Below are 22,942 nucleotides of genomic sequence, written 5' to 3' on the forward strand. Positions count from 1 at the left end.
TCCATCTCTAGAGCTCTGTTTTTCAGCTCCACCTCCATCTCTAGAGCTCTGTTTTTCAGCTCTTCCTCCTCCATCTCTAGAGCTCTGTTTTTCAGCTCCTCCATCTCTAGAGCTCTGTTTTTCAGCTCCTCCATCTCTAGAGCTCTGTTTTTCAGCTCCACCTCCTCCATCTCTAGAGCTCTGTTTTTCAGCTCCACCTCCTCCATCTCTAGAGCTCTGTTTTTCAGCTCCACCATCTCTAGAGCTTTGTTTTTCAGCTCCTCTTCCATCTCTAGAGCTCTGTTTTTCAGCTCCTCCTCCATCTCTAGAGCTCTGTTTTTTAGCTCCTCCTCCATCTCTAGAGCTCTGTTTTTCAGCTCCTCCTCCATCTCTAGAGCTCTGTTTTTCAGCTCCTCCTCCATCTCTAGAGCTCTGTTTTTCAGCTCCTCCTCCATCTCTAGAGCTGTTTTTCAGCTCCTCCATCTCTAGAGCTCTGTTTTTCAGCTGCCACAGAATCCTACTCAGGGGTGAACGGTGCTGGGAGCTAATCTATGTATTCCACTCTGCTCCCCTGCCAAAGACAATTCTCCACCTCGCAGTGTTGGAACTGTCATCACACCAGGGAAGCCCAGCTCACCCCGTCCATTTCCAGCTCATTTTCTGGACCACAAAAGACCACTGAAGGCCCGGCAATAGGCACCATAGTGTGTGATGGACTACAGCAGTAACTAAACCCCTATGATTTAGGCTTAACTTACCTGCTAAAATAGGGGTTAAAGGCCCAGCGCAGTCAAAAATGTGATTTACCTGTATTTTATATATATATATTTCCACACTATGGAGGATGGAATAATGCTGGGAAAATTATAATAATGCCCTTTTATTGTAGGAGCTGTTTGGACAGACCGCCTGACATGTCAGCCTGTTGTGGTGGGATGGAGGTTTGGCCTGCCTGGTGACATCACTAACTAGTTAGTTAATAGACCAATAAGAAAGATCGTTCCAAACCTCTCTGCCAATAACAGCTAGTTTTCCCCTCCCCACTCAGACCGCTACCAGACAGTCCTAGTAAAATCACTGCTTGAGAAATGTCTCTTTCATAAGGTACTTAATTGAGAGACAGAGACAAAGACAGAGAGACAGCAGTTCCTTACTTGTTCCCGTAGTCGATCTTAGAGGTGACTCTCTGTTTAAGCTCAGTCAGCTCGTCTTGCGGGAGCGTCCCTGACAGGATCTGAGATCGCCACTCGATCAGGTCATAGATCATGTCCCTGACGGAGTTAAACATCTCACGCCTGTCCCCCTGTAACACCAGCACACACACAACCACACACACCTCATGTAGAATCTGTCCCAACACTCAATGACAGAGACGATAAGGAAGTCACTTTCGTTTAGTGTTTACCATCCAACATTCGACAAGGCACATCTGAGTGATGTGGTTGCAGGTTCATGTGGACAATGAGATTGTTCATGTGGACAACCACAGACAAGAGACAAACCCACACACTGCTCATGGGGACAAGAGACAAACCCACACACTGCTCATGGGGACAAGAGACAAACCCACACACTGCTCATGGGGACAATGAGGTAACTTCAGAAGAGAGAGATTAGGCGTGTAGATACGGCGTGTAGATACGTGACTCACTCTACTCACCACGTAGAGGTCTCTCCATATGGAAGCCCACTCCCGCAGAGTGGTGGTGACCTCCTGGACCAGAGGCAGCTCGTTGGGAATCACCGTCTCCTTGTGCCTGAAAATACAGACAGATTGTCATGTGTAATCCACCCACTGACTAAGGCTGTCACCCGAAACACATCCGTTTTCTCTGACCCTCTGCTGCTTGTTAAAACACATTGAAACATAAAGCATCACAGAGTGGGATGGTTTTTAATGTGATCCAGTAGAGGCCTTCTGAACGCAGCAACTACAATAATGTGTTACTCTTAACTGTTGAGTCAATTCCTCATTCTAATTACACACGACAACAGCCAGGGATGGGTTACACACGATAACAGCCAGGGATGGGTTACACACGACAACAGCCAGGGATGGGTTACACACGATAACAGCCAGGGATGGGTTACACACGACAACAGCCAGGGATGGGTTACACATGATAACAGCCAGGGATGGGTTACACACGACAACAGCCAGGGATGGGTTACACACGACAACAGCCAGGGATGGGTTACACACGACAACAGCCAGGGATGGGTTACACACGACAACAGCCAGGGATGGGTTACACATGACAACAACAGCCAATGATGGGTTACACATGACAACAACAGCCAATGATGAGTTACAGATGACAACAGCCAGGGATGGGTTACACACGATAACAGCCAGGGATGGGTTACACACGACAACAGCCAGGGATGGGTTACACATGATAACAGCCAGGGATGGGTTACACACGACAACAGCCAGGGATGGGTTACACACGACAACAGCCAGGGATGGGTTACACACGACAACAGCCAGGGATGGGTTACACACGACAACAGCCAGGGATGGGTTACACATGACAACAACAGCCAATGATGGGTTACACATGACAACAACAGCCAATGATGAGTTACAGATGACAACAGCCAGGGATGGGTTACAGATGACAACAGCCAGGGATGGGTTACACACGATAACAGCCAGGGATGGGTTACACACGATAACAGCCAGGGATGGGTTACACACGATAACAGCCAGGGATGGGTTAAACACGATAACAGCCAGGGATGGGTTACACATGATAACAGCCAGTGATGGGTTACATATGATAACAACAACAGCCAGGGATGGGTTACACATGACAACAACCAGGGATGGGTTACATATGATAACAGTCAAAGACTACAGGGATGGGTTACACATGAGTGGATCTAGACAGTCATCCCTCTCTCCATTCATCCATCCATCGAGAGAAGGGAGGGAGAGATCAAGGGATGGGAAACACAGTCTGTGGATGCAGACAGTCACCTCCCCTTTCATCCATCCATCCATCCATCATTTTAAATAAGAGCGGGATGGGATGACGACATGAGGCATTAGATGAGAGAAATAAGAAAACATGACTAAAAAACTATTGTCCCTCTAGAAGCTGTAACCTATATGTTATACAGAGTACTCTACTGTACCTCTAGAAGCTGTAACCTATATGTTATACAGAGTACTCTACTGTCCCTCTAGAAGCTGTAACCTATATGTTATACAGAGTACTCTACTGTCCCTCTAGAAGCTGTAACCTATATGTTATACAGAGTACTGTCCCTCTAGAAGCTGTAACCTATATGTTATACAGAGTACTCTACTGTCCCTCTAGAAGCTGTAACCTATATGTTAAACAGAGTACTGTCCCTCTAGAAGCTGTAACCTATATGTTATACAGAGTACTGTCCCTCTAGAAGCTGTAACCTATATGTTAAAACAGAGTACTGTCCCTCTAGAAGCTGTAACCTATATGTTATACAGAGTACTCTACTGTCCCTCTAGAAGCTGTAACCTATATATTATACAGAGTACTCTACTGTCCCTCTAGAAGCTGTAACCTATATATTATACAGAGTACTCTACTGTCCCTCTAGAAGCTGTAACCTATATATTATACAGAGTACTCTACTGTCCCTCTAGAAGCTGTAACCTATATATTATACAGAGTACTCTACTGTCCCTCTAGAAGCTGTAACCTATATATTATACAGAGTACTCTACTGTCCCTCTAGAAGCTGTAACCTATATATTATACAGAGTACTCTACTGTCCCTCTAGAAGCTGTAACCTATATATTATACAGAGTACTCTACTGTCCCTCTAGAAGCTGTAACCTATATGTTATACAGTGTAATCTTTTTTTTTAAATCAATATTTCACATTACAGACATCTATTGATCCTTGAGTTTACTGGCATAAAAGCTGGATTCCGACTGGTTTTAATTGGAATTCTAATTAGTCTCACACTGTATACTGACTACTATGGCCTTTTAAAACAAAATGTGACATTTATTTCTGACAAAAATATCCTCGACAAAACTACTTTGAAACTACTTCCTTCAGTTGATTACGTCACAGCTTAAAAGGTTTTTCCAGATGTAGGTTGTTCTTATGAAAATGAAATACTAATGGGTCGTGATCTGATTGCTGATTTGTGCTGTGATGCCTTCAAAGAAGCCGTGCAAACCAGTGAGGAAGGGTCACGTATCACTACGTCACACCACAACCAAATACTCCACAACCTAGCAATTACTCATATTCCAGTATCCTGGTCCCAGATCTGATCTCACTAGGCTGGAACCAGATCTGTTTCTGTCCTCTTGAATTGACATGGCATGACAATGGGAGTAGCTCAGTGTTTCCCAAACTCGGTCCTGGGGACCCTGAGGGGTGCGCATTTAGTTTTTTGCCCTAGCACTACACCGCCGATTCAATTAGTCAACGCTAAATGATAAGTTTGTTATTTGAATCAGCTGTGTAGTACTAGGACAAAAAACAAACGTTCCCCCCCTTAGGGGCCCCAGGACCGAGTTTGGGAAACACTGGAGTAGGCAAAAGAACAAACAGATCTGGGACCAGGGCTAGTGAGATCAGATCTGGGACCAGGCTAGGTGAGATCAGATCTGGGACCAGGCTAGGTGAGATCAGATCTGGGACCAGGGCTAGCGAGATCAGATCTGGGACCAGGGCTAGCGAGATCAGATCTGGGACCAGGCCTGGCGAGATCAGATCTGGGACCAGGCCTAGCGAGATCAGATCTGGGACCAGGGCTAGGCGAGATCAGATCTGGGACCAGGCCTAGCGAGATCAGATCTGGGACCAGGCCTAGCGAGATCAGATCTGGGACCAGGGCTAGCAAGATCAGATCTGGGACCAGGCCTGGTGAGATCAGATCTGGGACCAGGCCTAGCAAGATCAGATCTGGGACCAGGCTAGGTGAGATCAGATCTGGGACCAGGCCTAGCGAGATCAGATCTGGGACCAGGCCTAGCGAGATCAGATCTGGGACCAGGCCTAGCGAGATCAGATCTGGGACCAGGCCTAGCGAGATCAGATCTGGGACCAGGCCTAGCGAGATCAGATCTGGGACCAGGGCTAGTTTACAACAACTACACAAGTAGAAGGTGGAAGCAATCGTCTCAAATTGCCCACAATCCCCAAATAATTCAGTAGGATACCATTGGAAGCAGCACTAGAGCCATGGCTGAGTACAAGTCTCATATATCAGTCCCCACTGGAGACCAGGGTTCAAACCCTGGAACCACCTTTTCTATACGAGTCACGACTGGAGACCAGGGTTCAAACCCTGGAACCACCTTTTCTATACGAGTCACGACTGGAGACCAGGGTTCAAACCCTGGAACCACCTTTTCTATACGAGTCACGACTGGAGACCAGGGTTCAAACCCTGGAACCACCTTTTCTATACGAGTCGCGACTGGAGACCAGGGTTCAATCGCCGGAACCACCTTTTCTATACGAGTCGCGACTGGAGACCAGGGTTCAATCCCCGGAACCACCTTTTCTATACGAGTCCCGACTGGAGACCAGGGTTCAATCCCCGGAACCACCTTTTCTATACGAGTCCCAACTAGAGACCAGGGTTCAATCCCTGGAACCACCTTTTCTATACGAGTCGCGACTGGAGACCAGGGTTCAATCTCCGGAACCAACTTTTCTATACGAGTCCCGACTGGAGACCAGGGTTCAATCCCTGGAACCACCTTTTCTATACGAGTCGCGACTGGAGACCAGGGTTCAATCCCTGGAACCACCTTTCACTCCATTTCTGCCACCAGCCTGCCTCCCCATTTGATTTCCATGTTGTCTCAATAAAGTGTTAAAAATATCCTGAAACAAAATTAACAGAATCAGCACTGACCCATTGCCTTCAACGGTGGCCTCCTTGAGGTGTATGTAACAGGCAGGAAAGATCCCCTGGAACAGAAGGCGGGAAAAACAGGACACACAGTAAATAGATTGATAGGCGGTAGAAAGCCTGAACTTGTTTTGATTTCAGATCGGTCATTTCAAGAGGTTAAATGACATCCTGATTCCATTGCATAGCAGAAGAGAAGGGTGGAAAGAAAGGACACACAAACACTGATACAAAATAATATTGGATTTGTTATCGACATTACACCATATTAACATCATAGTATATAACATTATGACTAACAAAGACTTAGCTGAACTTGTTTTGATTTCAGCCGGTCATTTCAGATGTTGGAATGACACTCCAACACCCCTGAATAGACGAAGGGAACAGCTGAGATGAAGCTACACCGCTGAATGTAAAAATATCAACTCACTTTCTTGGACTTCCTCCTCAGCCTGTGTCCTCTGTACCAGCCTGGAGGTGAAGACAACAGGACATATTACACGGCAAAGGAAACAACACCTAGTATGTGGACTGTGTCATCAGTTAGTGTGTTCCTACCTTCATACGTCTCTAGTATGTGGACTGTGTCATCAGTTAGTGTGTTCCTACCTTCATACGTCTCTAGTATGTGGACTGTGTCATCAGTTAGTGTGTTCCTACCTTCATACGTCTCTAGTATGTGGACTGTGTCATCAGTTAGTGTGTTCCTACCTTCATACGTCTCTAGTATGTGGACTGTGTCATCAGTTAGTGTGTTCCTACCTTCATACGTCTCTAGTATGTGGACTGTGTCATCAGTTAGTGTGTTCCTACCTTCATACGTCTCTAGTATGTGGACTGTGTCATCAGTTAGTGTGTTCCTACCTTCATACGTCTCTAGTATGTGGACTGTGTCCCCTATCTGTAGTGACAGCTCCTCGTCTCCACGGACATCGTAATTATAGATTGCTGAGGGGAGAGAAGAAGAGGATATTGAAGGACAGGAAAAGGCAATAGGACATGTGTCTCCTGCGTGGCAGGATGGTTGTGTGGGCGTCATACTAAAACATTAGCAGCAGCCAAGCTCACAGAACGACACATATCATGTCTGCTGCAAACACAGTCATCAACACCCTGGACACTAACAACATTAACAACATAGCATATGTTCTACCACACACACACACACACACACACCACTTCCAACAAGGTCGGGGAGGACTCTACCTCTCCTCTCCTGCTGGGGGAAGGATGCCATGCGGGGCCCCGGGCGATGGGATTACTTTAGCAAGGTGAATGACAGCATAATTAAAAGGGCCTTGTCACCACAGGTATCCCTCCACCCCACCAGGCAGGTATATTTAACAGAATTAACTTGTCCTCGTACGTCTACAGGAGCTTATGCTGCACAGACACAATGAACTGAGACTCAGGCTCAGCCCACATTGCACACTATTCCCTACATAGTTCACTATTTCTGACCAGAGACCTATGGACCCTGGTCAAAAGTAGTGCACTGCATAGGGAATAGGGTGCCATTTGAGACGCAGACATAGGCATGAAGGGATGAATTTGCAATCGCAACAAATAATCTGCTCAGACCTAAACAAGGATAAAAAGCAGTGCCATAAATTCTCAGACAACCTAAAGATTCCTAGATGGCCTTCCAGACTCCCTCCACCTACCCAAGGATGTCAGAGTAGAAACCTTGGTTAGGTGGTTAACTGATTTATCTAAATGTAAGGTTGCGTAATACCCGCACGTCTAAAAACAAAACATTTGTCACAGGAAATGAGCTCCCTGGTAGACAGAAAATACCCGAGCCCTGAAGCTAGCATCCAGAACACTGGAAAGGAAATGGCCGCTACACCAAACAGGAAGTCTTCCGACTAGCTTGGAAAGACAGTACCATGCAGTATCAAAGAGCCCTCACAGCTGCTCGATCAGCCTAGTTTTTCCAACCTGATTGAGGAGAATAAAAACAATATTAAAAAAAATACGTTTTGATACTGTCACAAAGATAACGAAAAATCAGCATTCCTCAAGTGAGGATGGCCTTCACTTCAGCAGTGATGAATTCATGAACTTATTTGAGGATAAAATCATGATCATTAGAAAGCAAATGTAAAACAATGTTGCCTATATCGAATCTCTCATTCGTCTTAAACATGTTAGAAAAAGCTGTTGCTCAGCAACTCACTGCCTTCCTGAAGACAAACAATGTACAGGAAACACTTCAGTCTGGTTTTAGACCCCATCATAGTACTGAGACCACACTCGTGAAGAATCTTGACTAGAACCAAAAAATGTGATCATATTACTCCAGTGCATTTGTGACCTGGAATCATTTGACTGGCCCTGAAATGATTTGTTACCAGTCCAGTATCAATCAATCAGCAACCTCCATATTATAAAGGAGGAGAGTTCCTTGAAATGTAATCAAATCCCTTCCACTGCCTGCCTCGTTTCATTCCACACAACAACAACATGGCACCCTAGTCCTTACATAGTTCACTACTTCCCTATAGGGCCCTGGTCCAAGGTAGTGCACTACGTAGGGAATAGGGTACCACTTTGGGCTAAGGGTTGTTGTTTTTATTTCCCTTCCTGGAACAATCTTGCAGCGAGCCCAGAGAAGCTACCAGAACACAGTGAGAGGGAGACTTTGTGTTAGTGGTGCGCGGGTCAGCTGTTTGTTCACACGCAGCTGTCTAATAACCCCTCTGTAACCAGCGGACTATAATGTGAGGCCTGCCGCAGACCATAACCTGATAATATGGAAAATGTCCTGTAGGCTACAGTCAGAGATGGCAGAACCACGATTCTTTTAGCTTAAGATATGTTTCTGCTTCTAAAATTGCTGACATTTTATTTATTAGTCGATTAAATACATGCAGCTTCTCTTCTGTCATTTCTCGTTGCCCTAGAAGACTAAATGAACCCTTGCTCACCTGGATAAAATGACATAAACCGATAGAAAGAACGCTTTAATCTAGCTGACATTGGTAAAGTTCTGTGATCTCTGCTTCTTTCGTGGACCAAAGACATTCACAGAACAGGGAGAAAAATGCAATAACTAAAAGATACAAAAGATTATATATTCTCTGTGCAAAATGTCCAAATGACATCCGTTTGACCGGTTGTATGGACATAGAAAGCTGTGTGAATGACAGGTGTTTCTGATAAGATTTCAGTTGGGCCAGGATGCATATTTATATGGTTGAAATACTAATCAGCTTCTATGATGCTGATAGAGGTAGATACCATCTGTAGAGGTGTTAACTACTATCAGCTTCTATGATGCTGATAGAGATAGATACCATCTGTAGAGGTGTTAACTACTATCAGCTTCTATGATGCTGATAGAGATAGATACCATCTGTAGAGGTGTTAACTACTATCAGCTTATATGATGCTGATAGAGATAGATACCATCTGTAGAGGTGTTAACTACTATCAGCTTCTATGATGCTGATAGAGATAGATACCATCTGTAGAGGTGTTAACTACTATCAGCTTATATGATGCTGATAGAGATAGTAGTTAACACCTCTACAGATGGTATCTATCAGCTTCTATGATGCTGATAGAGATAGATACCATCTGAAGAGATGTTAACTACTATCAGCTTCTATGATGCTGATAGAGATAGATACCATCTGTAGAGGTGTTAACTCCACATTCATATTCTCTCAAGATGCAGAAAGAAATCCTATTTCGCCACTCCTGTTTCCAAATCAAAATGAGGTCTACATTTGATGTATCATTTTACTGAAAGAAATGCTTAAATCTGCAAAAACGACGCATGGCCATCGTATTTCTGTTTATCATAGAAACATATGTAGCTAGCTATATTTCCTAATTTTTATCATAGAAACATATGTAGCTAGCTATATTTCCTAATGTTTATCATAGAAACATATGTAGCTAGCTATATTTCCTAATGTTTATCATTGAAACATATGTAGCTAGCTATATTTCCTAATGTTTATCATAGAAACAAAATGTAGCTAGCTATATTTCCTAATGTTTATCATAGAAACAAAATGTAGCTAGCTATATTTCCTAATGTTTATCATTGAAACATATGTAGCTAGCTATATTTCCTAATGTTGATCATTGAAACATATGTAGCTAGCTATATTTCCTAGTGTTCTGCTTGAAGTTAATCTAGTTTTTTAGCTGAAAAAAATTAAAATAACTAGAGAAAAGTGGCTCCACATCAGTCAGAGTACTGTTTGCTGATAGAAAGCCAGTTCCTGGATGCAGGAATTTTATTGACAACGAGAGCGTATTATTACAATGAGAAGCAATTCAGATCTGTATTTACAAAACTCAGCAAGATATTTTTTATGAGTTTTGTATATTTTTCCTTTGTGAAAAACGTAGAATTCTCTGTAATCCTGCCAGGATATAACCATGGGACTGCCGGTTATGAGTCAACCCATGCATCACTACTGTCTGTCTGTACCCTGTAACAATGGGCTGAGCGAAACGAGTTCAGTGTGCGTGTGAGAAACAGAAGGACCCTACAGGGGGGAGTAAAAACTAAACTAACAGAAGGACCCTACAGGGGACAGTAAAAACTAAACTAACAGAAGGAACCTACAGGGGACAGTAAAAACTAAACTAACAGAAGGACCCTACAGGGGGGAGTAAAAACTAAACTAACAGAAGGAACCTACAGGGGACAGTAAAAACTAAACTAACAGAAGGAACCTACAGGGGGGAGTAAAAACTAAACTAACAGAAGGACCCTACAGGGGACAGTAAATACTAAACTAACAGAAGGACCCTACAGGGGGGAGTAAAAACTAAACTAACAGAAGGAACCTACAGGGGACAGTAAATACTAAACTAACAGAAGGACCCTACAGGGGACAGTAAAAACTAAACTAACAGAAGGAACCTACAGGGGGGAGTAAAAACTAAACTAACAGAAGGACCCTACAGGGGACAGTAAAAACTAAACTAACAGAAGGACCCTACAGGGGACAGTAAAAACTAAACTAACAGAAGGACCCTACAGGGGGGAGTAAAAACTAAACTAACAGAAGGACCCTACAGGGGACAGTAAATACTAAACTAACAGAAGGACCCTACAGGGGGGAGTAAAAACTAAACTAACAGAAGGACCCTACAGGGGACAGTAAAAACTAAACTAACAGAAGGAACCTACAGGGGACAGTAAAAACTAAACTAACAGAAGGACCCTACAGGGGGGAGTAAAAACTAAACTAACAGAAGGAACCTACAGGGGACAGTAAAAACTAAACTAACAGAAGGACCCTACAGGGGACAGTAAATACTAAACTAACAGAAGGACCCTACAGGGGGGAGTAAAAACTAAACTAACAGAAGGAACCTACAGGGGACAGTAAAAACTAAACTAACAGAAGGACCCTACAGGGGACAGTAAAAACTAAACTAACAGAAGGACCCTACAGGGGGGAGTAAAAACTAAACTAACAGAAGGACCCTACAGGGGACAGTAAAAACTAAACTAACAGAAGGACCCTACAGGGGGGAGTAAAAACTAAACTAACAGAAGGAACCTACAGGGGACAGTAAAAACTAAACTAACAGAAGGACCCTACAGGGGGGAGTAAAAACTAAACTAACAGAAGGAACCTACAGGGGACAGTAAAAACTAAACTAACAGAAGGAACCTACAGGGGACAGTAAAAACTAAACTAACAGAAGGAACCTACAGGGGACAGTAAAAACCCCCTCATCATGAACCCCATCCAGGTCAACCATGCCAAATGAACCCCATCACCATGAACCCCATCACACTGAACCCCTTCATCGTGAACCCCTTCATCGTGAACCCCAATCATCGTGAACCCCAATCATCGTGAACCCCAATCATCATGAACCCCTTCATCATGAACCCCTTCATCATGAACCCCTTCATCATGAACCCCATCCAGGTCAACCACGCCAAATGAACCCCTTCATATAATAGAGTCTAACAGATAACTAAGGGGTTTATTGTGATGTATATTAAGTGGATGTAGATGTTACTAAGGCATCAGCAGCTGGTAAACATGTAGGTCTGGAGACGCTAAAACGTGTCTATGTTAATTAAAGGTCAATTACCGTGAGACTGTTGTCACTTGCATGAGTTACCGGTTGACAAAATATCATGACCACAGCAGCCCTACTATTATTACATAATGGACATTATTACATAATGGACACTATCACTCCTCACCTCTACTAGCGACACGTGCAACTTAGTGTCAATCTCCATCTCGTTTCACAACGGAAAGGTTTTGGTCAAGTGGGCCAACGATGTGACTGACAACCATAGTAATCAATGTGTTGACAACACAGTGGAATCCTCATTCAGATCCAGACGTCAGTCAGTCCGTCAACACCAAGACGATGTAAAAGGACCAGAAGGTTCCTAACTGGAATGGAAATTACTTCCTTCTAACCAGGAAACAGACACAGCAACATTTGCTAACAGGCTCAGTAGTAGTGTCCATTATGTAATAATGTTCTGTATAGTAATAATAGTAGAGGTGAGGAGTGATAGTGTCCATTATGTAATAATGTTCTGTATAGTAATAATAGTAGAGGTGAGGAGTGATAGTGTCCATAATGTAATAATGTTCTGTATAGTAATAATAGTAGAGGTGAGGAGTGATAGTGTCCATAATGTAATAATGTCCATTATGTAATAATAGTAGAGGTGAGGAGTGATAGTGTCCATTATGTAATAATGTCCTGTATAGTAATAATAGTAGGGCTGAGGAGTGATAGTGTCTATTATGTAATAATGTCCATTATGTAATAATGTCCTGTATAGTAATAATAGTAGGGCTGAGGAGTGATAGTGTCCATTATGTCCTATATAGAAATAATAGTAGAGGTGAGGAGTGATAGTGTCCATTATGTAATAATGTTCTGTATAGTAATAATAGCAGAGGTGAGGAGTGATAGTGTCCATAATGTAATAATGTTCTGTATAGTAATAATAGCAGAGGTGAGGAGTGATAGTGTCCATAATGTAATAATGTTCTGTATAGTAATAATAGTAGAGGTGAGGAGTGATAGTGTCCATTATGTAATAATGTTCTGTATAGTAATAATAGTAGGGCTGAGGAGTGATAGTGTCCATAATGTAATAATGTTCTGTATAGTAATAATAGCAGAGGTGAGGAGTGATAGTGTCCATAATGTAATAATGTTCTGTATAGTAATAATAGCAGAGGTGAGGAGTGATAGTGTCCATAATGTAATAATGTTCTGTATAGTAATAATAGTAGAGGTGAGGAGTGATAGTGTCCATAATGTAATAATGTTCTGTATAGTAATAATAGTAGAGGTGAGGAGTGATAGTGTCCATAATGTAATAATGTTCTGTATAGTAATAATAGTAGAGGTGAGGAGTGATAGTGTCCATTATGTAATAATGTTCTGTATAGTAATAATAGTAGGGCTGAGGAGAATAGGTCCCAGAGGGCTGCAGTGTGGAAGCCCCAGACAGGGGGAGGAGAGGGAGTCCCAGGGAAGAGCCTCCTCCTGGGAGCAGTCACAGCAGATCACTGTGTTTCTGTGTGAAAGGGGCCCATTGAGGGAGCAAGAGAGAGAGAGAGAGAGAGAGCGAGAGAGAGACAGAGACAGAGAGAGACAGAGACAGAGAAAGAGACTCCACTGCAGCAGTCAGTAGTGCCGTGAATGGCGTGTTACAAGATCGTATCCCATCTGACACCAAACCAGAGCAAACAGAATGCAGATAAAGTGCTCAGGAGTAATTACAGAGTAACGTGAACACTTAGGACACAACACGGATCACACTGGTCAGCTGTGGAAGCAGGAACACACAGTTAGAAAGTCAGCAGGGAGCCTGCCGAGCCATGCTGAGGAGCTAACTGTGTGTGTGCCGAGGTCTCCTTCAGGGATGTGTCCAGTGTTATTAGGATAAAGAGGGTAACAGCTGCCTGGGGGAGTAGAGTCGGAGCAGGCCTTCTGCTGCAGCACAGGGCTTAGGGGGGAACAGGTACCATGAATAACTCCAGCTCTAACCATCACAGCACAACGCTTTCTCACCAACATACCACGGACCAAACTCCCTTAAATAACCCCAGCTTTAACCATCACAGCACAACGCTTTCTCACCAACATAACACGGACCAAACTCCCTTAAATAACCCCAGCTTTAACCATCACAGCACAACGCTTTCTCACCAACATAACACGGACCAAACTCCCTTAAATAACCCCAGCTTTAACCATCACAGCACAACGCTTTCTCACCAACATAACACGGACCAAACTCCCTTAAATAACCCCAGCTTTAACCATCACAGCACAACGCTTTCTCACCAACATAACACGGACCAAACTCCCTTAACCCCAGCTCTAACCATCACAGCACAACGCTTTCTCACCAACATAACACGGACCAAACTCCCTTAAATAACCCCAGCTCTAACCCTCTCTAACTCACTCGCTCACAAACACACACACAATGTCTAATACCCCTCGATAACTTTCACAACGCTCTGCTCCACCCCATAGAAACACACAACCATCTAATACCCCTCGATAACTTTCATAACGCTCTGCTCCCCCCCACAGAAACACACAACCATCTAATACCCCTCGATAACTTTCACAACGCTCTGCTCCACCCCACAGAAACACACAACCATCTAACACCCCTCGATAACTTTCATAACGCTCTGCTCCCCCCCACAGAAACACACAACCATCTAATACCCCTCGATAACTTTCATAACGCTCTGCTCCCCCCCACAGAAACACACAACCATCTAATACCCCTCGATAACTTTCACAACGCTCTGCTCCCCCCCACAGAAACACACAACCATCTAATACCCCTCGATAACTTTCACAACGCTCTGCTCCACCCCACAAAAACACACAACCATCTAATACCCCTCGATAACTTTCATAACGCTCTGCTCCACCCCACAGAAACACACAACCATCTAATACCCCTCGATAACTTTCATAACGCTCTGCTCCCCCCCACAGAAACACACAACCAAAAGACAGTAAAACTCAGCTGTGGCCTCACGAAGCCAATAGCCTTTCTCCAGCGTCTGCGTAGAGTCCGGTAAGGTGTCACTATAATTGAGTAAGCTAGGCCTATCACAGTAGAGTACCAAAACAGCTACAGATGTGTTAGTCTCAGCATGCACACTGATCTAATTATCAACACAAAATCATTCCACCTTATTGGTGGAAAAGAAGCTCAGTCACAGACACAGAACAGAAGCTGTGATAATTGTTTTACACCTGGTTTGACCGAAGAGGGAGAGAGTGAGAGAATTCCCTACCAGATACCTCACTGTGACTGGGTTTCAACAATGAGAGGTCATTTTCCACTTGTCAAAAGCACCACCGCAGGGGTCAGGCTGGGAAGAGAAAAGATCTGATCAACTGAAAGAGAAAATAGTCTTCAACTCTATCAGCTCCAACAGCCCATTACTGCACTGACAGCGTAGCATAGAGACAGGTGCCAGAGGGTAGGACGGAGCAGCGACAGGTGCCATAGGGTAGGACGGAGCAGCGACAGGTGCCAGAGGGTAGGACGGAGCAGCGACAGGTGCCAGAGGGTAGGACGGAGCAGCGACAGGTGCCAGAGGGTAGGACGGAGCAGCGACAGGTGCCAGAGGGTAGGACGGAGCAGCGACAGGTGCCAGAGGGTAGGACGGAGCAGCGACAGGTGCCAGAGGGTAGGACGGAGCAGAGAAAGGGGCCAGAGGGTAGGACGGAGCAGAGACAGGGGCCAGAGGGTAGGACGGAGCAGAGACAGGGGCCAGAGGGTAGGACGGAGCAGAGACAGGGGCCAGAGGGTAGGACGGAGCAGAGACAGGTGCCAGAGGGTAGGACGGAGCAGAGACAGGGGCCAGAGGGTAGGACGGAGCAGAGACAGGGGCCAGAGGGTAGGACGGAGCAGAGACAGGGGCCAGAGGGTAGGACGGAGCAGAGACAGGGGCCAGAGGGTAGGACGGAGCAGAGACAGGTGCCAGAGGGTAGAACGGAGCAGAGACAGGGGCCAGAGGGTAGGACGGAGCAGAGACAGGTGCCAGAGGGTAGGACGGAGCAGAGACAGGTGCCAGAGGGTAGGACGGAGCAGAGACAGGGGCCAGAGGCTAGGACGGAGCAGAGACAGGGGCCAGAGGGTAGGACGGAGCAGAGACAGGTGCCAGAGGGTAGGACGGAGCAGAGACAGGTGCCAGAGGGTAGGACGGAGCAGAGACAGGTGCCAGAGGGTAGGACGGAGCAGAGACAGGTGCCAGAGGGTAGGACGGAGCAGAGACAGGGTCCAGAGGGTAGGACGGAGCAGAGACAGGGGCCAGAGGGTAGGACGGAGCAGAGACAGGGGCCAGAGGGTAGGACGGAGCAGAGACAGGTGCCAGAGGGTAGAACGGAGCAGAGACAGGGGCCAGAGGGTAGGACGGAGCAGAGACAGGTGCCAGAGGGTAGGACGGAGCAGAGACAGGTGCCAGAGGGTAGGACGGAGCAGAGACAGGGGCCAGAGGCTAGGACGGAGCAGAGACAGGTGCCAGAGGGTAGGACGGAGCAGAGACAGGTGCCAGAGGGTAGGACGGAGCAGAGACAGGTGCCAGAGGGTAGGACGGAGCAGAGACAGGTGCCAGAGGGTAGGACGGAGCAGAGACAGGTGCCAGAGGGTAGGACGGAGCAGAGACAGGGGCCAGAGGGTAGGATGGAGCAGAGACAGGGGCCAGAGGGTAGGACTGAGCAGAGACAGGGGCCAGAGGGTAGGACGGAGCAGAGACAGGGGCCAGAGGGTAGGACGGAGCAGAGACAGGGGCCAGAGGGTAGGACGGAGCAGAGACAGGGGCCAGAGGGTAGGACGGAGCAGAGACAGGGGCCAGAGGGTAGGACGGAGCAGAGACAGGGGCCAGAGGGTAGGACGGAGCAGAGACAGGGCCAGAGGTAGGACGGAGCAGAGACAGGGCCAGAGGGTAGGACGGAGCAGAGACAGGGGCCAGAGGGTAGGACGGAGCAGAGACAGGGGCCAGAGGGTAGGACGGAGCAGAGACAGGGGCCAGAGGGTAGGACGGAGCAGAGACAGGGGCCAGAGGGTAGGACGGAGCAGAGACAGGGGCCAGAGGGTAGGACGGAGCAGAGACAGGGGCCAGAGGGTAGGACGGAGCAGAGACAGGGGCCAGAGGGTAGGACGGAGCAGAGACAGGGGCCAGAGGGTAGGACGGAGCAGAGACAGGGGCCAGATGGTAGGACGGAGCAGAGACAGGGGCCAGATGGTAGGACGGAGCAGAGACAGGGGCCAGAGGGTAGGACGGAGCAGAGACAGGGGCCAGAGGGTAGGACGGAGCAGAGACAGGGGCCAGAGGGTAGGACGGAGCAGAGACAGGGGCCAGAGGGTAGGACGGAGCAGAGACAGGGGCCAGAGGGTAGGACGGAGCAGAGACAGGGGCCAGAGGGTAGGACGGAGCAGAGACAGGGTGCCAGAGTGGTAGGACGGAGCAGAGACAGGGGCCAGAGGGTAGGACGGAGCAGAGACAGGGGCCAGAGGGTAGGACGGAGCAGAGACAGGGGCCAGAGGGTCGGATGGAGCAGAGACAGGGGCCAGAGGGTAGGACGGAGCATATACAGGGTCCAGAGGGTAGGACGGAGCAGAGACAGGGTCCAGAGGGTAGGACGGAGCATATACAGGGTCCAGAGGGTAGGACGGAGCAGAGACAGGGGCCAGAGGGTAGGACGGAGCAGAGACAGGGGCCAGAGGGTAGGACAGAGGGTAGGATGGAGTAGAGAGGTGAACTGATCAACAAAACAAAATGGACAACAGAAAAGTCAGAAGGAAGAGGAGGATAGAGGTGGAGGAGGATAAAGAGGTGGAGGGGGAGGAGGAGGCGGAGGGGAACAGGAGAAAGAGGTGGAGGAGGAGGAGGAGTTGGAGGGGGAGGGGAACAGGTGGAGGAAGATAGAGGTGGAGGAGGAGGGGAAGAGGTGGTGGAGGAGGAGGAGAAGAGGTGGTGGTGGAGGAGGAGGGGAAGAGGTGGTGGAGGAGGAGAAGAGGTGGTGGAGGAGGAGAGGAAGAGGTGGTGGAGGAGGAGGGGAAGAGGTGGTGGAGGAGGAGAAGAGGTGGTGGAGGAGGAGAGGAAGAGGTGGTGGAGGAGGAGGGGAAGAGGTGGTGGAGGAGGAGAAGAGGAGGATGAGGATTAAGAGGTGGAGGAGGAGGGTAAAGAGGTGGAGGAGGAAGGTAAAGAGGTGGAGGAGTAACAGGTGGAAGACGGGGGGGGGGGGGGGAGGTGGGGGAGGAGGAGAAGAAAGCCACTGAAGTCCTCACAGAGATGCCAAAACTCCTAAGACACTTGGCAGGGCCTCGCCCAACACAGACAGGGTTCAAGCGCCAAGTCCCCAACTACTGAGTTCAGACTAGGCTTGGCCGGGTATCCAGATTATCATACCTTCATACTGACCTTGTGACATACCGGGATATACAGTAATACCGGCACTGAACACAAAGGGCGCTATTTTAGAACCCCAGAGCCTCTGGAATCAGAAGGTTAGCAATGCTAACATGTTAAAATCCCATAGAGAATGCTAACTAAATGCTAACATGTTAAAATCCCATAGAGAATGCTAACGAAATGCTAACATGTTAAAATCCCAGAGAATGCTAACTAAATGGTAACATGTTAAAATCCCATAGAGAATGCTAACATGTTAAAATCCCATAGAGAATGCTAACATGTTAAAATCCCATAGAGAATGCTAAATGCTAAAATCCCAGAGAATGCTAACTAAATGCTAACATGTTAAAATCCCATAGAGAATGCTAACTAAATGCTAACGAGCGCATTGCGAACATTTTATACATTTTTACATTTTTGTCATTTAGCAGACGCTCTTATCCAGAGCGACTATACAGTCTCTGACCTAAACTACAGTATTTGCAGGACAGACATCCCAGCTCAAAGTTATACAAGTAAAAAAAAATGCTACTCAGTTTGCTGCACGTACAAAACAAATATTAGACAAGATTCTTGATCAAGGAGGGAATTCTGTGCTGTTACTAAGCGAATGCTTGATTTCTGAAAAAGCTAACCACTTAGCTAGATAGCTAAGTAGCTACTAAATTAGCAAACCAAAAAAAACATCCCGTGGCTATTTCCAAACACCTCATATACGGTATATATATTTACATATTAGTCATTTAGCAGACCTGCTTATCCAGAGTGACTTACAGTAAGTAGTGAGTCATTTAGCAGACCCTCTTATCCAGAGAGACTTACAGTAGTGAGTCATTTAGTAGACTCTCTTATCCAGAGAGACTTACAGTAGGGAGTCATTTAGCAGACTCTCTTATCCAGAGAGACTTACAGTAGTGAGTCATTTAGTAGACCCTCTTATCCAGAGAGACTTACAGTAATGAGTCATTTAGCAGACCCTCTTATCCAGAGAGACTTACAGTAGAGAGTCATTTAGCAGACCCTCTTATCCAGAGAGACTTACAGTAGTGAGTCATTTAGCAGACCCTCTTATCCAGAGACTTACAGTAGTGAGTCATACATATTCATACTGGTCCCCGGTGGGAATCAAACCCACAACCCTGTCGTTGCAAGTGCCATGCTCTACCAACTGAGCTACACACTGGACCCAAACGGCACCCTATTCCCTATATAGTGCACTACTTCTGACTAGGGCCCTATAGGGCTCTGATCAAGTGTAGTGTACACAGTAATAGGGGAGGAGGGTGCCATTTGGGAAGCAGCCACTGTGTCCAATAAATACACTTCCTTTAGTTACTGTATGTTCTGCAATGTAAAGCCTGAGTCATCCACTTCCTTTAGTTACTGTATGTTCTGCAATGTAAAGCCTGAGTCATCCACTTCCTTTAGTTACTGTATGTTCTGCAATGTAAAGCCTGAGTCATCCACTTCCTTTAGTTACTGTATGTTCTGCAATGTAAAGCCTGAGTCACCCACTTCCTTTAGTTACTGTATGTTCTGCAATGTAAAGCCTGAGTCACCCACTTCCTTTAGTTACTGTATGTTCTGCAATGTAAAGCCTGAGTCACCCACTTCCTTTAGTTACTGTATGTTCTGTAATGTAAAGCCTGAGTCATTGTCTTAATGCTAAAGCACAGGGGGTAGAGACAGCAGGCAGACACTACCTGGTTCTTCACAGCTTTTCACACAGTAATGTCTCCGGATCAGTCCTAAAAATTTTATTCATTTTATTTTTATTTCACCTTCATTTAACCAGGTAGGTAAGTTGAGAACAAGTTGTCATTTACAACTGTGACCTGATCAAGATAAAGCAAAGCAGTGCGACACAAACAACAACACAGAGTTACACATGGGATAAACAAGCGTACAGTCAATAACACAATAGAATTAAAGGAAGTCTATATACAGTGTGTGCAAATGGCGTGAGGAGGTAAGGCAATAAATAGGCCGTAGTAGCGAAGTAATTACAATTGATCAGATTAACACTGGAGTGATAGATGAGCAGGTGATGTGTAAGTAGTGATACCAATGTGCAAAAGAGCAGAACAGTAAATAAAAACAGTATGGGGATGAGGTAGGTAGGTAGATGGGGTGTGCTGTTTACAGATGGACTATGTCCAGCTGATGGCACCATAGTCCCTATATAGTGCACTCCAGGCCATTTGGGAAGCAGACTCCGTGTTTGGTGACAGTGCCAAAACAGTAACTGATAGTTTGTACCTGCAGAGAGAGTCTGAGCTGCTCCATGGTCTCTGATGAGATGGGTAGAAGTGTTTTTTAAACCCTGTCAATCTGCAGCTAATTCTCCAACTCACTTACTGACTGATACACCTGGCTGACTTCAGCAATCAAAAAGTGGGACGACGGACTCTGGAAACTAGAATCTTAAAGCTATACTAAATTCCAGCCCTGACTTCTCTATGTTCTCTTCTCCAACAAGCTACCGTGTTCAGATTCCCTGATCTTATAAAAACAAACTTCACAGGCCTAACTTTGCTCCTCCTACGCCGTGTGTAGTTCCCAGTCCTAACTACGCCGTGTGTAGTTCCCAGTCCTAACTACGCCGTGTGTAGTTCCCAGTCCTAACTACGCCGTGTGACGTTCCCAGTCCTAACTACGCCGTGTGTAGTTCCCAGTCCTAACTACGCCGTGTGTAGTTCCCAGTCCTAACTACGCCGTGTGTAGTTCCCAGTCCGAACTACGCCGTGTGTAGTTCCCAGTCCTAACTACGCCGTGTGTAGTTCCCAGTCCGAACTACGCCGTGTGTAGTTCCCAGTCCTAACTACGCCGTGTGACGTTCCCAGTCCTAACTACGCCGTGTGTAGTTCCCAGTCCTAACTACGCCGTGTGTAGTTCCCAGTCCGAACTACGCCGTGTGTAGTTCCCAGTCCGAACTACGCCGTGTGTAGTTCCCAGTCCTAACTATGCTGTTTCCTGTCATACTGCATCTACAGTTCATGTGCAGTCAGAGATCTGGGTCATAAGTTATTTCATTAACTAATGACTTACTTCCACACACTACTCAGACCGACTCCCAAACGGCACTCTATTCTCTACCACAACAAGGTATATCTGCTCATTAACATCATCATAGGAATTCTAAGATCATTATATTGAAATGTTAATGTCATTGACTCAGCAAGTTAACACTAATTTTAAGCCTCAATTTAAGATGCCAAGATGTGCTTGTTGCAAGAAAGAAAAGTTCAATGAAGGTCCGTATCACATCAGCACAGTACAATCCAACACACCAGCAGGGTGGGATTAGCATAGTAAAACAGGGCTAGTCGTCACACTATGGATTCTGGCAGAATGGAAAAGTCAGAGCCTCACAGATAGAATTCAAGGCTGCGATCAACCTTTGGACTGAGACAAGAGTCATAGATCAATCTGATACATGGAGACAGAGAGATATTGAAACAAGAGAGAGAGATAATGAGACAAGACAGATGAGACAAGACACAGATATTGAGAAGAGTAAGAGATAATGAGAAGAGACAGAGATAATGAGACAAAAGAGAGATATTGAGAACAGTAAGAGATAATGACAAGAGACAGAGATAATGAGACGAGACAGCGATATTGAGAAGAGACAGAGATAATGAGACAAGAGACAGAGATAATGAGAAGAGACAGAGATAATGAGACAAGAGATAAAGTGAAGCGTCTCGTCTGCCTCACAGACGCGTATGTCTGGGATCAGTACGACGTCTCGTAGACACACAGACAAGGTCACGTGTTTATTATGTAAGTCCAGTCTGCTTTCTGCCGTGCCTCTGATAAAGCCTACGCAGGACTGGGAGACGAGCTAGTGAACAGTCTTCAGAAACAGGAGCAGCAGACACATCAGACATGTGGGCCTGCATTAATGTGGGGGCTTTCCTCAGACAGACAGAGACAGGAGAATAGCTGCATAGTGAACAGAAACAGCAATATTTCCTCAATCTCTTGGAGAGAGAGTAGACTGGGCTAGTCTTCCCACAGACACCATGTCTCATGGGTGGAGGGCCAGAAGACTAGAGAGAGTAGACTGGGCTAGTCTTCCCACAGACACCATGTGTCATGGGTGGAGGGCCAGAAGACTAGAGAGAGTAGACTGGGCTAGTCTTCCCACAGAGACCATGTCTCATGGGTGGAGGGCCAGAAGACTAGAGAGAGTAGACTGGGCTAGTCTTCCCACAGACACCATGTGTCATGGGTGGAGGGCCAGAAGACTAGAGAGAGTAGACTGGGCTAGTCTTCCCACAGACACCATGTCTCATGGGTGGAGGGCCAGAAGACTAGAGAGAGTAGACTGGGCTAGTCTTCCCACAGACACCATGTCTCATGGGTGGAGGGCCAGAAGTCTGACAAGCAAGATGAGAGAGTAGTGGCATCGTCCCATACAGTTCTGGAAAATCTAGAGCATGAGAGGCATCATCCATAGGGCTGAATCTGGAGCACGGTAAAAGGAGGGAGAATTCCCCTTCTACATGTTGAATAGAGTTCTATAGGGTGGAATCTGGAGCAAGGTAAAAGTGGACAGGATAGTTTCAAGGGGCTAATGTTTAACAGCCTGGAATCCAAACTGATCTGCTGGTGAAACAGAGTATATCAGCTTGGATTCCAGGCTAGTCTAACTGT

The 22,942-nt window shown here is 46.3% G+C and overlaps 1 protein-coding gene across 2 annotated transcripts in view; it reads right to left on the bottom strand.

The window, feature by feature from the left end:
- LOC106591860 (dedicator of cytokinesis protein 1) overlaps positions 1–22,942 on the bottom strand; it is a 747,377-nt gene that overhangs the window by 701,711 nt on the left and 22,724 nt on the right. The window contains exons 2-6 of one of the 2 annotated variants that reach the window (XM_045687698.2): positions 6,720–6,803; positions 6,286–6,326; positions 5,856–5,911; positions 1,640–1,736; positions 1,134–1,282 (exon numbers count right to left, since the gene is read on the bottom strand). In XM_045687698.2, coding sequence (XP_045543654.2) covers positions 1,134–1,282; positions 1,640–1,736; positions 5,856–5,911; positions 6,286–6,326; positions 6,720–6,803 — 427 coding nt within the window. Of the gene's footprint in view, positions 1–1,133; positions 1,283–1,639; positions 1,737–5,855; positions 5,918–6,285; positions 6,327–6,719; positions 6,804–22,942 lie in introns of both variants that reach the window. The other variant, XM_045687696.2, reaches the window with a different exon arrangement.

Source organism: Salmo salar, chromosome 01 (genome assembly GCF_965601325.2).
Source record: "Salmo salar chromosome 01, fSalSal1, whole genome shotgun sequence".
NCBI classification, from domain to species: Eukaryota; Metazoa; Chordata; class Actinopteri; order Salmoniformes; family Salmonidae; genus Salmo; species Salmo salar.